The sequence below is a fragment of the Equus quagga genome, chromosome 6, assembly GCF_021613505.1.
Source record: "Equus quagga isolate Etosha38 chromosome 6, UCLA_HA_Equagga_1.0, whole genome shotgun sequence".
In the NCBI taxonomy this organism is placed as follows: Eukaryota; Metazoa; Chordata; class Mammalia; order Perissodactyla; family Equidae; genus Equus; species Equus quagga.
The window spans coordinates 114,325,095-114,340,547 of NC_060272.1; the positions used below are offsets into that span (position 1 = coordinate 114,325,095).

General features: G+C 36.7%; 1 protein-coding gene across 11 annotated transcripts in view; it reads right to left on the minus strand.

Annotated features, from left to right (window-relative positions):
• MPDZ (multiple PDZ domain crumbs cell polarity complex component) overlaps positions 1-15,453 on the minus strand; it is a 130,235-nt gene that overhangs the window by 79,439 nt on the left and 35,343 nt on the right. For all 11 annotated transcript variants that reach the window (XR_006889085.1, XM_046664552.1, XM_046664558.1 and 8 more), the window contains 5 exons: positions 8,061-8,244; positions 7,144-7,233; positions 5,152-5,261; positions 2,798-2,944; positions 1,782-1,946 (listed from right to left, as the gene is read on the minus strand). Coding sequence is in view for 10 of the 11 variants with exons in the window: in XM_046664552.1 (XP_046520508.1) it covers positions 1,782-1,946; positions 2,798-2,944; positions 5,152-5,261; positions 7,144-7,233; positions 8,061-8,244 (696 nt within the window). In the remaining variant the exon portion in view is untranslated. The remainder of the gene's footprint in view (positions 1-1,781; positions 1,947-2,797; positions 2,945-5,151; positions 5,262-7,143; positions 7,234-8,060; positions 8,245-15,453) is intronic.

The following is a 15,453-nucleotide window of genomic DNA, read 5'->3' on the forward strand; positions in this document are numbered from 1 at the left end:
AGTAATTATTGAAAGTTGTTAAAAAGGAAGAAATACCTAACTTGTAACAGACAATAAAAATGCATGGTTCAAAGATCTCTTATAAAAATATACAATGGTTGCATCTTAGCAGCATGATTGTAGGTGATTTTCATTTTTTCATCAATGTCTGAATCACCTCTAGTCAGAAAAAAATATAAAGCTATTTTGATAGTAAAGAAAAATAATTCTTACAATATTTAAGAAAAATTAAAGAGGAAATGACAATATGTAAAAGTTCTATATTCTATACACACAAGCTTCTAAAAGGCTGTATGACTGACTTGTGCACCTGATTATTTCATTAGTCGATTAACATGCACAGTAGCAAGACGAGATTTGAAGTCAGACTGGCCTGGTCTGCAGACTGCCTTTATGATTTCTTATCTGTGTTGCCTTGAGCAATATTCTTGACCCAAGCTTCACAGTTACCCATCTCACAGAACATCTAACATCTGTTGCCAATCTTCCACTTTTTGCTTGAGGAAGATTCTCCCTGAGCTAACATCTGTGCCAGTCTTCCTCCATTTTGTATGTGGGTCACTGCCACAGCATGGCCATTGAGCAGGGGTGTAGGTCTGCACCTGGGAAGTGAACCCAGGCCACCAAAGTGGAGCATGCCAAACTTAGCCACTAGGCCATGGGGGCTGGCCCCAGGAAAGACGAGTTTTTTGATGATGAAATTCTACTTTGTATACTACCTTTGCTTTTTATCAATTACTGAACATTCCACCATAGATGCAAATATGTCCACCTGCTTTTTTGTAATGATTCTGTTTATACCACCGAAAAATACGTATGGATATGAATGGTGCTAGACTTTGCGTTCTATATAATTTGGAATTATCATTCTTATTCTACCCTATTCTAATCATCCATGCAAATATTAAACTATGCACTTTATTCTTCCAAGTTTTCAAAATTATTCCATTGTACTGATGCCTTCAGTATAATGTAAATAAAATTCTAACATCATCTCTCATTACACCTTAAATGAAATTTGATTAGACTGCAAATTACGTGAAGTCCAAATCTTAACTTTTGAGATCTCTTAAGAGTCCTCAGAGAAGCTGACAAGCTCTATTTCATGATATTTTGATCTGAATAGAAAAGAATAAGCAAACAGGAAAATGGGAGTTTCTGGATGTCACAGAGTATCACCTGACATGCAGTATTGTGAGCTCAAATTTCTGACATTTTCAAAGTATATATAGTGTGAAAATAAGACCTATACACACAAATGATGCGTCCATTCATATTTTAGCCACTCACTGAGCAATAAGTGTGTGCCAGGCACTAAGCTGGGTACATTACACAAAAGTATCTTTTACCACATATGTCCTATATACTCACTATTTACATACTTAAATTTTCTCTTCTGTAAATGGGGACAATGAGTGTCTATTTCAGAGGGATATTGTGAAATCACATAAGCACACAGTGTACAATAATATCTATTATCATTCCATTACCTTATTTAACCTACAGAGCAACCCTCTGAGACAGACATCATGACTCACATTTTGCAGAAGAGAAAGCTGCGATTCAGAAAGGTGAAGTGACTCGCCCAAGGCCACACAGCTAGTGAGTGCCAAGGCTGCTGCAAACCCAGGTCTGTGTGACCCCAAGCTCTGCCCTACAACGTGGCCTAAGTGAGGGAGTCAGGTATCAGACAAAAGAAAAAAGCCTTTAAAACCACTGTAAACGTCATCCAGCCTTTCCATTATATATTCAGATTAGTCTCAAATGCACAAATCTGATACCTTTTCTATTAGTTCAATATCACATAAGTCCAGGCTATCCAATTCGGACTGGGTGGTGGGTGGCACAGTTCGACGACAGCACACCATTGTCACTTCTATAGGCAGTTCTTTTAAAATATTCACCACATCTTGGTGATTTTCCCCAAGCAAAGTTATGCCATTCACCTGTCCAAAAAGATAAGTCATCTAAGAAGGAACATTTCATAACACAAATACTCTTTTGAAAACAATTTTTTATTAAATATAAATTTGACTCTGGTGATTACCGTAGTTCTGCTGTGCTCAGAACTAGAGTCAGAGCTGTAGTAGGACTCTGAAACAATTTACGTGAAAGTTTAGAGCTCTTTTGGAACTGGACCTTCTAGAGCACTCACAGAAAAATCACTAGCTCTCATCCATGTTTCACACGCCAGTGTAGTAGTTTGGAAGGGAGAATCAATAAGAACATTTCCAAAGGATGAAGGGAAAAGCAGGTTATTTTAAAAATTGACATTTATATCATTAAGTGAAGAAATCAAAATGGAAAACGGCACAGATCATACGCTAGCATGTTTTTACATGTGAGGGAGAAGAATATATTCAAATTTTCTTATTTAGTCATTAAAACATCTGGAAGGTTGCAGAGAACCAAATATAACAGTAGTTACCCACTTAAAGGTGAGAGAACTGGGTGGACTGGGACAGGAAAGAGACTCGTCACTGCATATCTTTGCATTCTTTGTGATTTTGAAACACGTGAATGTATTACCTATTCTAAAAATCAAATAAATGTTTTATAATTCTTAAATAAAGTTTTTATAGTTCTCTGGACAAAAAAAAAAGCCTCTTCAGCATGGAATTAGGTCTGAAGATCTATATACATACAGATTTGAAATTTCTGCTTTTATTTGTCTCTCTCTCTCAAGTACCCTTTGGAGAGGAAATTTAAAATAAGAACTTACTTATTCACCACATGAAGCCTCCCACAGCCTTTTCAGAACTTTAGTTAAGGAGGGGAAAATGGCATAGCTCCTTACTTCCAATAGCTCATCTCCACTGAAAAGCTTCCCACTGTGGCCAACAGGACCTTCTGGTAGAACAGATCGGATAAAATGATGTCCCACTGTTGCTTCCAGACTTATCCCCAACCCACTGTTCTCACTGAACTTGCTCACATGGGCCACCTGAAAGGAGAAACATGGTCACAACTCTAATATTCTTTCATTCGTTTTTTTCTTCCCATTTATACGTTTTATGTTTATCCAAAAAGGTCAACTTTCTCACAGAAGCTTCAAAAAAGCTTATTACAAAGATACAAAGCTTTGTCTTTGAGGGAGTATTGAGATCCATTGGTTTCATGAACCAACACTAACCAAAAGGAAGCAGCCAGCTGCAAGCACCCAAGGCATTCTTCGGCGCCTACGGATGCTGATAACAGACGGAGGGTAGTCAGAACTACCACGGATACAATCACACGCCTGAGCTCAAACAACAGCACAGTTAGCACTTGCTAGGTGCCCGGGACTGTCTAACCCATTCCACAGCTTATGTCGTGCTTCTCATAAATAGGCACACTTTCCCTCCTTGTTTCCCAAATTAGGGAAATGAGATTTGGAGAGGTTACCTTAACCGGAGTCACACAGCTAGAAAAGAGCTTTGAACCTAAGCAGTCTGAACACAGAGCCCACACTCCTGACCTTATGCTGTATCTAGGGACAACACTGGTCTTTAAAAGTGAATCAAGCTTAAAACAGGAGAATGAACTTCCTATTTCCTACTGTTACACTAAATAATGAAGAACCTTAAGAAATTTTCACAAAGCATCCAATCATCAGAATGTTAAAATCAGAAGGTAGACTAAAGATGATCTACTTCATCCACCTTATTGACAGCTAAGGAAACTGAGGGATAGAGGGACTGAGAAAAACACGGTTTAATTAAAAAAGATCTTTCCAATCTTGATGATAGTATATGCAGGGTCATTATCAGAAGCTACATCACCCAACTTTGAAATCTAATGCTAAATAAAATCCTTCTCATTTCTTAACACTCTGGCTCTCACTTCCTCTGAGCAGTCCTCCAGGTCCTCACTGATGACGCCCATCAATGCTCTCTGCTACACCACTCCTCCTATGATTACATTTATGCTGTATAACTACATCACACACAACTTAAAGTCAGATCTATGTCTTATTTACTTTTGTTTGATGAGGGCAATAAACAGCTTGTTTTTTTCTTTCTTACAACACATTTCTGCCCTTGACAGATGACTTGGGGGTGCCACCAAGAGATGATATACACAAAGGGTAGTAAAAAGTTCAGTCTCAGGACTGACCTTTGTGACAAAGTGGCCAGTCAAAAGGTTCCCTTCACTATTCAGTTACCACCTGAAGAAGTGCACTCTCAGTTAAGCATGCCAGCCATGTTAACGCTGCCCCACAGACGGAATCCTCCACCTTTCTTTTCATGGTAAACTAACCACAGTCAAGCTGGACTTTATTATACTTTTCCTTGACTCAATTTAACATGGTAACAACAGCTGTACTTACTCACTTCTTAATTTGACTGTTAATCACTTTGAGGGCTCAAAAAAAAGATCATGGTCATGAGGATTAAATGAAACACTAAGAATACTGCTTGGCACAAAGTGCTCAATAAAAGCTAGCTACTATTATTATATGACATCTGTTGTTGCTTCTCTCTTCTAGAGTTACTAGAATATTGTAAGCAATATGAAAATTTCTCACCTAACCAAGTATTTTATTTTTCCTTTTGAAATCCCTGAGATTTGCCAACTGACACATCTAAGGATTGATAATTTGTGTCACTTTTGTTAATTTTCTTTTTAGGATAGCAGATCCTAAATTCAATTCTATACTAGGTATGCAAACTGTTCATAAAACATTCACTACGGCATAAGTGATATGAAAAAAGCATACAGAATGAAACCTCTTAGGGAAAGTAAATGCATAAGAGTGATAAACAGAGAGAGTGAGAAAAAATCCTTTTACAATTTTGTCCATAGGTCATGATGATTTCTCTTTTAAGGAAATTCTGTCATTGTATTTCAATTCTTTCTATAAATCCCAGGTTTAAGAATCAGAAAAACCCTTCCTTGTGTCTATATAATATAGACTATTGCCAGGAACAGTAAAACATTGATGAATTACGAGTTCTAAAACTTCCAACCCATTTATTTCAGTTCCTCGGTTACTATCCAACTTTTTCCAATCTTAATTTTTTAATACCTGAATCAACACATTTAGGTCTTCAGAAAAAAGTCCTGGGCATTTGCTACTTCTCTAGGACTCTTCATGATGGTCATCTTTATTACCGCCATGAACTTCCTGCTCAAATACAGTTACCAGTTAGGGAGCGTAAGCTAACCTACCACTATTTCATAATTAATTCCCATAATCCTTTGCCACTTTGCCAGCAGGGCAGCTTCCTGTTGTTGTGCATCTTCTATTTCCTCTCTCTCAGCTGACAGCAACGGATACCCTGAAATGGTCAACACAACTAAGTTAGTGACAAACTGCAAAAATCTCCGTATCTTAACATTCTGTACCAGGGACACTGTGATCAGAACCTGGCTGCTATACTAAGTCTGAGTCTTCACCCAATACACGAGTTATTATTTCCCTACATATTTTAATAATTTAATTAAATTTAATAATATAATTCTCCTTGAGAAATTGGAAACAATAAGCTATAATTTAAAAAAAATTTGGAAACTAGCCCCCTAAAATAAGTGTTTTCTCTTCCAAATTAGATTCAGTCCAGAGAGGGATTAACTACACAGCGGTGAACACCGATTACAGGAAAACTTCCAACCTGATGAGGCGAGAAAGAGGAGGGTCAGCTCAGAGTCCTACCTCCTCCCATAGTCCCTTTCTCTCATTCTGTTGTGTTTACAGAGATGGGCACTGATCCAAGTAAGGTGGGAGTTTGAATGGAGAAAGTGGGGAATCTGTAAGCTGCTGCTAAAAGCAGTCTGAAATTTGTATTCATACAACCAACCTACAGTCACACAACCCTTGTTCTCCCCCTCTCCCAACCACCCCAATACTAGATTTCAGACATATTTAGAAACTCATCAAGTCCAGTCTTCTGAGCCTACTGAGAAGTCAAATGATTTGTCCAGACTCACAGTCAGTCAAATTTCTATGGAAGAGGCAGAGAGATCTTATCCCCTCTCTGATGACCGACACTAGTGCAGATGCATCAGAATCATTTACAAGTTTTTCCTGTTTATTTCGTTAGAAAAAGAAGTTGGGACTCCTGATTCTAAGTCTCGAGCCTCTCCCACCCATTCTCCCACACACAGACGCACATTCACCAAAGCAAAATGGATGGTCTGAGCCTTCAAGATGATCCCTCACACCCAACCCCACTTACTATCTCAAGTTTCATGCTTTGAAATATTTTTATCCTTTCCTGCTACTCTTGATAATCACTTTATCCTAAATAATGTCTTCACTTAGTGTAAAAATGGAAGAACACAATTAACACCTGTGAATCCTAGATATCTCACTCCTGGGATATCAAATATCAAACACAAATAATCCTTTAAAATAATAAAAGTACGTCAGCACCAGGAAAAAAACTTTAATAATGAAGGAGTAGATAGTTTAAAGAACTACAAAGCTTCAATATAATTATTTAGTAAAGGGCAGAATTTGCATGAAGGAAGATCAATCCATTATTCAGTGGATTTAAGTTACCAAAATACCTATAGCTCTCTGACAGGTAAGGGAGGCACACAGCCCCCAGCCAAACAAGAAGGCAGTAACATTCTGCATAATTATATATTAAAACAATGCTGATCAAAAAAATTTTAAACAGCTGAATGGATTCTAGGTTTATTGTGAAAGATCTCAGAAAAGTTTAATAATTTCTCTGTACAATTCCTTTCCAAACAAACTTCCCAATATTAAAATTTAGAACTCTGGAAAAATTGAGAAGAAAAAGCCTCCCAAAATTGAATAGTTTCATTCTTAAGAGCTTATGCTTTAAAGATTCTCTTGTGTTTATTTTAAAAATACTTGACAATTTTATCATTGCTTTCTCAATAAGCTCGAGACATGTTGTGTGTACAGAAACAAGGGGACTGAAATAAAACCACGTATGTAACTGATTGAGCCCTAAAACCTTTTGGTTAAAAAACGTAAAAGAAAGAAAAGACTGACTCAGCAAGAAAATATGTCAGATACAAATGAACCATTCTAATCTACTAGAGCAATTAATCACATCTATAAATAAGGATTTACAAGCATCTTTTTGAAAGATATTTTTTGGTAATTTACAATGTATCCATAGAGGCTTAATCACATTTATAAGAATCATTTCTCTAAAAAAAAAAAAAAAGAAAGAACATAATCACCTGGCTCCAGATGTTTACCTTCTTCTTCAATTGGTAATATGTTGGCATTTCTCCTCAACGATAGAGGATCTTCTTCTTTTTCATAATTTTCTTAAAGATAAGAATTACTAATTATGTCTTTAAAATAATCAAGCACTTGAATTCTTCTAACTCCAGTGCACTTATTTGAACCCCTAGATGAGAGTTTGTTGTTAGTAGGTAAACTCTTCTATAATCATATGTCCTTAAAGGAAAGTTCTCCTGTTAATGGGACAAAGAAGTAATAAATTTCTCCTGAGAGTTGCTTCCTTGTCTCCTAGTACTGCAAAAAGTAGTATATGGCAGGAATACCAGAACCGTCAATGGTTTGAGAAATGAAACAGCATTTTCAAGCCAACAGCCTGACCAATAAACCCTTACACCAGTGAGGTCCATGGGGATTTCTGTATTGTGAGAGACTCATGTACAAACAGCTTATGAATGACAAACAACTTGGGAATTTCTAAATGTGGAATTAAAGTCCATTCTTTCGAGGAAAGGCTGGGCATTTAGAGAAATCAAGGGGCTCACACAAATAATCCAGGCAGAACTGGGCCCTCCTAAAGAGAAAACATGGCATACCAATGACACCCAAAAAGAAGGCAGAGAGAAAGGTAAATGACTGCGTATGTTTCTGACTGAGAAATAGTGACCAAACGAATAGGGTAGAAAGAAATCTGCTTTATTTGAAACCTTTCTATTGTTAATGGACACATAGCTTCTTCCAGTTAATCCCAACTTTCTTCAAATTCCTTTTTGTTTATCTTCACATTTTTACTTTTATTATTAATTCATAATGAATAGGGAAGGGTAAAAACCATTCTTAAATAATTTCAGAATTAGAAAAAAATCTAAATGATGTAAGAATCTAACTGGAAACCAGATTAACCCAGCATTACCTTTGCTTAAACTGGCATTAACAGGAGACAAAATCGCGTCCTTTGTGACATCCTCCCGTGACGTGAGCTCGGCTTCCTGCTTCGTTCCTCTCCTCATCAGCGTCAGGTGCACAGTCTGTCCTGTGTGTCGCAACACCTCCACTGCTTGTTGATTGGTAAAACCCTGAAGGTTTGTGCCATCCACCTGTGATAAAGAAAATATATGGATATTTGTACCACCAAGTCACAAAATGCGTATTCACTGCTTGTTGGTGTGAAAAGAATGGGGAATGCCTATTCCCCTAACTGGGGAATGGCAATAATCCCCTAACACCTGTTTGGGGACCGGCACCAGCTTAGAAGCACTAGAGTCACTCAGGAGGGTTTTGTGATGTTTAGTATAGATTATAGGGTCTCATTTCTAGAAATTATGAGCCAACAGCTCTAGGGTGGGGTTCAGAGTTCTATGCTTTTTAAAATATTCTTTTATATTATTCCTCAGACAATCCTTATGTACAGTCAAGCTTGAAAATCAGTACTATGCAGGATATAAAGGTATAGAAGACAGGGATGAAAGTGGTTACTCAGAGTGCTGACATATTCCAAAATTATATTTATACTGGCTTCAAAAAAAAAAAGAAAGATGACAAAACGATATTTCTTTGTCTCTTCAAAAACTTTATGTGATTTTCCCTTTTTCTAGTTCACAAATGACAAAATATTTGAAAATGCCCCTGTGATCTTTCCAAACTACAGGTATGACCATATCATCCCAAACCTGCCTTGCACAGAACATTCCTTAGGACAATGCTCTGAACTGTCAAATGGCTTAGAATGGCCTGTGTCAACTATTCCCTCCTCCCATTAGCAACCTTATCCTGCATAATGCTGCCTATTACTGTGCCCTCCAGCCCCAGAGGGCTCATTTCCATTCTTCTGACCTGCAGTGTTCCCTTCAGCCAGGAGTTCTCTGCAAGTGCTGTTCCCTCAGCCAAGACTCTCTGGACAGCCCGCTCCAGCCCATGCCCTTTCTCATCTGTTCACTCAGCAAAGACCTATAATTGCTTTCGATCTCAGTTCAATAGCTACTTCCACAATTAAGCTATCTTGATGTCCTTGACTCTAGTTAAAGCCCTGTGTTACCATTTCTCCTTCATAGCATTTATCAGAATTTTAATTTTACATTTTCTGTCATTATTTAGTCTATAACTATAGTCATAGCTTGCTTAACACCTGGGATACATTCTGAAAATGCTCTTTAGGTGATTTCATCGTTGCGTGAATATCACAGAATGTAATTACACAAATCTAGATGGTATAGCCTGTTACACACCAAAGCTATATAATAATCTTAGAGGACCACCATCATATATACAGTTAGTAGCTGAGTGAAATTTCACTGTGCAGCACATGACCGTACGTGCTCCTAAAGGACAGGCTGTGTCACCAAAATCCAGTGCTGTGTGCACAGTAGATATTTACCCCAAATGGGAATACAGAGCTGTTGGCACATATGTCAAAGATATGTCAAAGCAAATTACCTTTTGGAATAAATAAATGTAGATTATAACACCTTATTTTTTAAAATCCATAAAATCACATTGAAAAGAGTTTTGAAAAGTGGAACAATAAATTTAATGTTGAAATTCAAAGTCATCGACATTCCTTTTGAATTGTGAAATGCCTATAAAATGGCTGTGTAGGTGTCATGCTTTTCTAAATACAGTGCTGGCCATATTAGGTGCTCAAATATTTACTAAATGAATGAGAATAACAATAAGACCCAGATTAGTGGTCTCTAAAATGAAGTACCCTTACTGCAGAGGTTTCTGGAAGAATATTATAAAACTTCTAAGTAAACATATCTTAAAATCTAATTTGTTTTATTTATACATATATGCACACATAAAGTATATATTAATTATATATAAAATATATATAATACATACATCAAACAATATACATTGTATATGAGTATATACAGATGAGGAAAGAAAGGAGGTAGGAAGGAGTAACTTTTTTTTTTACTGGTGGAGATATTGAATAAAAAATCTAGAGACCACTAATCCAGATGATAAGCTTACACTTTGCAGGTTCCTTAAATCTTGTGTGACACTTTGGACCTAGATGGCAACTTGAACACGGGCATCTAACTCTCTCCTCTTTCCTCCTATCTCCACCCTGTTGATTTCCTTTTGGAAAAACTAATAAAAATATAATATAATAAGAGAGGAAATACTGCAATGAAACTGCAAACCAAGGAAGAATCCAAGTCCCCATACACCAGTAACTTGAAGGAACTTCTACTAGGAACGGTCTGGAACTGACCAGATTGAAGGTAGCCCAGCTGAATCCCTATATGCGAGGGAATAGCTTTTCTGGTCTGTGAGAAAACACTTCAGTAAAAATCCAACAGCCTCCCATTAAAAGGAGGCAGTCAGATAGCACATGTGGATCCGAATCAGTGATTCCAAGAAATACACCAAGTGCTAGAGATCACACCAAGCTGGGAGCATGCAGCAACACAGAATCGCACATGTGTAATGAAATCACACTCTGCACAGAGAAGCATACACACACAACTCCAACGAACACACAATCTCTCAGCACACAAGGGCAACACTCCCCATTGTGATGTACTGGTCTTCTTTCTATTCTATTAATCTACAAATGAATCAATTGAAGCTGAGTAAATTTAAACTTTTCCCTTCCTTCTTGCATTGTCAATTCCTGAATCATCTTATCTTCTGGAAAAAACCTACACAATCTTCATTGGAACCCATCTCAACTCCCATTTGTACAAGCATAGTTCTTACTGAGTGTGACCAAAGGTTACAAGACATGGAATAAAATACCACAGTCCTAAAGAAGGTGCTTGCACCAAAGCATCAGTACAAACACCTTCCTAGGAAACTGTTACTGCAGTGAACAGGAAAAAACTGAAACTTCCCTTCAAAGGGATACGTATTTCATTGTATTTATGGAAATAGGGATTACAGCTACAAAGATACAAAGATCTACCAAAAAAGAGAAAGGAAACTGTTATAATGAAGGCAGTCAGCAGGATTTTAAATACCACAAAAATAAAGTCAGGAAATGGAAGATAGAAACATGCAATTTTCCCATATTTTAGAGGAAAAGTATAAATCTAGAATGATTGGAGGAATAAGACTGAAGACACAAAGCTGATCTAGGACATCTAACATAATTGTGAGAAGAATTACAAGGAGAAGAGAATGAGGAAAAAAATAAAGAAATGATTAGGAGGTAGGGAAACTTACTGAGTCTACAAATCAAAGAGGTACATGAAAAACCAGAAAATAAATGAAAAAAAACCCCTAACACTTGGACATATGCTGGTAAAATTCTTAGATTTCAAAGATCAAAAGAAAAAAATATCTACCAGCATCTAGACAACAGGGTGAGCAGATTATCCAGAGAATTTGTGGTAAAGAAATTATGAACCAAGAGTTTTACACTCTGTAATGTAAGTGAAAATGGAAATTACAGTAAAGAGGCTATGATTATTTATATCCTATACCAAAGTGAGTTGTGAGAGAGCAGTCACAATGCAGACATTTTAAACTAAATGGTCAAGAACTACAGTTCGTACACAATTAGGGCATAAAGGGCTAGGCTGTTAAAGGTTAGGAAAAATTTAAGAGGAGAAGAGAAAAGAGTGCTGTAAGTCCCTACCCCATCCACACTAAGATGTTTCGCTCTTGACCTCAAGTCAGAAGAGTTGTGGCACCTGTACTTGAGGAGGATGCAGTGGATTGTGTCTAACTCCCCTGGGAGGATAAGGGAGAGGCTGTTTAGTTGCTTTGACAGTGGAGCAAGGGAAATTGCTGTTACGTTGGGAATTGCTCAACAACCTGACTTTGAGCATAGATCAGAAGAAGGCTAGACACATGAGAAAGCCAGGATGAAGTCATTTTGAAGCCTACCCAGAAGGTATTCCCTAGGGGTACTAGGGAATGATGGTACCCGAAAGAGAGACTCTACAGAGCAGACCATTTGGAAACCAGGGGTCAAAGAGAAGAAGAGTCAGTCTGATGAAAAATCTACCATCTGTCATGGCAAGTTAAGTCAAATATCTCCATTAGGATCCCCCAAGACCCCAAGAAGGAACCCTAAGAGACAGTTTTAAACATCTGCCAGGCTTACTCAGCACAAAGCCATCTTACAGTAGTACCAGTCAAGGAAGAAAGGTCTTATCGCCCTTCCTTTTCTCCCTTCTCTCACCTTTTATAGTAGCAGGGTCAGAAACCACAATAAGAAGGTGAGGGAGGAAAAGAAAAGCCAAGTAGGGAAGGACAGACTGGAGAGTACAGGCTCCATCCCTGAGAAGCCATCAGTCCACAGCAGGCTTCTGCTAGGCCAGGGTGTAGTTTGAAATTAGAGTATGACTTAGGATGGGAAGTTCTTAATTACTAAATTGGGGCTGTGTTTGATGATTTTGATTGCTCATAGGACATTTTATTCTCTGAGAATCACATAAATCATGGAACTTGCCTAAAGGGGGCAGTCGATGACAAAACTTTAAAAGTTGTTCAGGATTATGCCCCCAATGTCCTCCTTGTGCAATGTCTCTGTCGTCCCCAGCAAAACTATCAAAGGCAACAGAAGAGGTTCTCAGACAGAAAAGTTTTGGAAGGGCCACTAACATGTTCTCTTTCTATATAAAGTTTACCCAAAATGCTCTAGCTGACCAAGAAATTAATCAGATTTAAAATTCAAATTAAGAAAATAGTGGCATATAAGTTCTAGTGCCAAGTAATAAAATAAGTAAAACTCAAATCTAAATACTACCATTACAGCAAAATCAAATGTTTCAAGGCTTAGTCCATAAAAGACATATAAACTGGTATCTAATAGTTGTTTGTAGTAGCAAACAACTCTAAAGAATATGTAAATGTCCATGAGTAAGGCTTGCTTAAATACATTACAATGGATTTATATGTGCTGATATGACTACGCCTCCCAGGTATATTTTTAAGTAAAAAGTAAAATAAAAAGGTATAAACAAATATAATATGATCCTATTCAAATACAGATAAAATTTTCTAAAATTTTAAACCATAAAATATTAGTAGTGGTTTCTATGAGAAGATTTTTTTTAACTATGTTCAAATTTTATATTCTTTAAACCTCAAAGACAAAAAGTTAGTCTAAAATGAATGAACATGCTATTTACTCTTGGGGTATTTAAGAAAAGGAGAAAAATCTCAACTCTGAGATTCCATAAAAATTCTTAAAATGCACAGAACCTAGGTTGTAAGTTTTCATCTGTAATAGATTTTCATTGCTTAAGTGTTTAAAAACTCTAAAAAAAATCAAATGTGTATGATTTTGTCTAATTAATAGCAAATAAAGTTCAAATATGTTGAAAAAAAATCTTTCCTTTATTTTCAAAACTTGATGACCTGAATTTAAAAATATATTCCTTACCCAAATGTCAAAGATGGTCCTAGCACAGAAGAAATTGCTATAATGAAATAATCATGGGCTTTTAAAGCTAGACTTCGGTTCACATTTCTCAGTATCTTCATCTATAATATGGGAATAATGGTACTTACTTCCTCAAAATTATAATGCATGGCATTTTGTACTGGGAAGATACTCAGAAGCTGGCATTATTTTTAATAGAGTGGAGGAGTGATTAATAAACATGAAAACCCAAGCCTTCGTAGGAGCAGTTTCTGTTCAATATAATTACACCTGTCACACATAGGAGACAAGGTCACTGGAGCCTAAATCAGTGCCCTGGACAGCTCTGGTCCCTCACACCACAGGAAGACAGTTAAGAGGTGGCTTCAGACTCAATGGTACTACAGAAAAGAGTTCAGTGGAACTGGGTGCAGTGGCAGCAAACTGCCTACACGTTATCTCAAGGAGAGAGCCAACATCCTTATAAGGTGCAGTGCAGACACTACAATTAATAGGAATAATTATAGGGGAGAAATATTAGTTGGAACAACTCAAAAACTCCAGCTCTTAGCACACTCAATCTAGCCAGCTAACCCCTCCAACACAGCCTGGACCTACATGTTTAAGAGAGACCCTGAGCCTATTAACACAGAACATCAAAGGTAACATTTGACACCGTTCCTTATTTCCATGCTCGTTTAATAATTTTCTATTCAATCATAATTTCATGCTGCTTTTAGCCAGAATCTCTGTGTATCAATCCAAAAGGAATGAGTATATCATTTTATCTAATGATGAGTTTGATCAACTTTAAAAAAAACCAGAGTCCTCTCATCAAATAATTCTTATATAGAATACCAGTATATAAAGTGGAAAAAAATGGAACCATTTGCTCTATCCCCTGTCCCTGTAATGTCTATAGTGAAATCTTAGGGGTCAACAGAGCACAATTTGTAAAACATGAATCTTATAACAAAATAGTGGTAATGTTATAAAATAATACTTCCTCAAAACAGTAAGAAATAATTTCTTAATCTTCTCACCACCTCAACAATTACAAAACAGAAACAGAATATAGCTCCAAAAAGGTGCTGCCAAAATAAAAATGGAAAAAACAGAGAAAAATTACAGTTGTGAAAATGCAACCAGTGTGAAGATCTTTACTACCAATATCTCAAAAGTCCACAAGATGGTGATATTTTTGCACAAAATTAACGTATGATCAAAAGCATTGCAAAATGTTCCCGAAGAGTTTGAGGTGCTTCTAACTTTGAAAAGAATGTTGCTAAAAATTAAAAATCACAACACTGATGACAGTGAAGACAAGTGAGTTTACTGAAAGCAAGAGAACACTTGAGAAGAAGAGTGCTTCCACTTTCGAGTCGACAATTTCCTTTATCACTGACCTTGCCTAAGCAAAATTATATGTAAAGTTCCACTTATGTAAGAATGAAAATAATGTCAAGTTTGGAGGGAAGCTATTGTGAAACTCTTTCAAATGTGTAATCATTTCAGGCCCTCAATAAATATCTGCTTAATTAATTTGGCTTATGTGCCAAATATTATAGTAGATATTTTACATAAATTACTCATTTGGTTTTCCTAAAAATCATACAAGGGAAGTTTCCTTATCCCAATTTTGTAGGTAAAAGAAGTCTGCTAAACAGCTAAATATACAGTTATCATATAATCCAGCAACTCCACTTGTAAGTATATACCCAAGAGAAATGAAAATACATACATTCACATGAAAACTTGTACATCAATATTCATAGCAGCATTATCCATAATAGCCAAAAAGTGGAAACAACCAAATGGATAAATAAAATGTGGTATACCCATACAATGGAATAATATTCAGCAATAAAAAGAAATGAATTGATACATGCTACAACATAAATAAATCTTGAAAATAGCATGCTGAGCAAAAGAAAGTAATCACAAAGGACCACATATTCCATTTACATGAAACGTCCAGAATAGA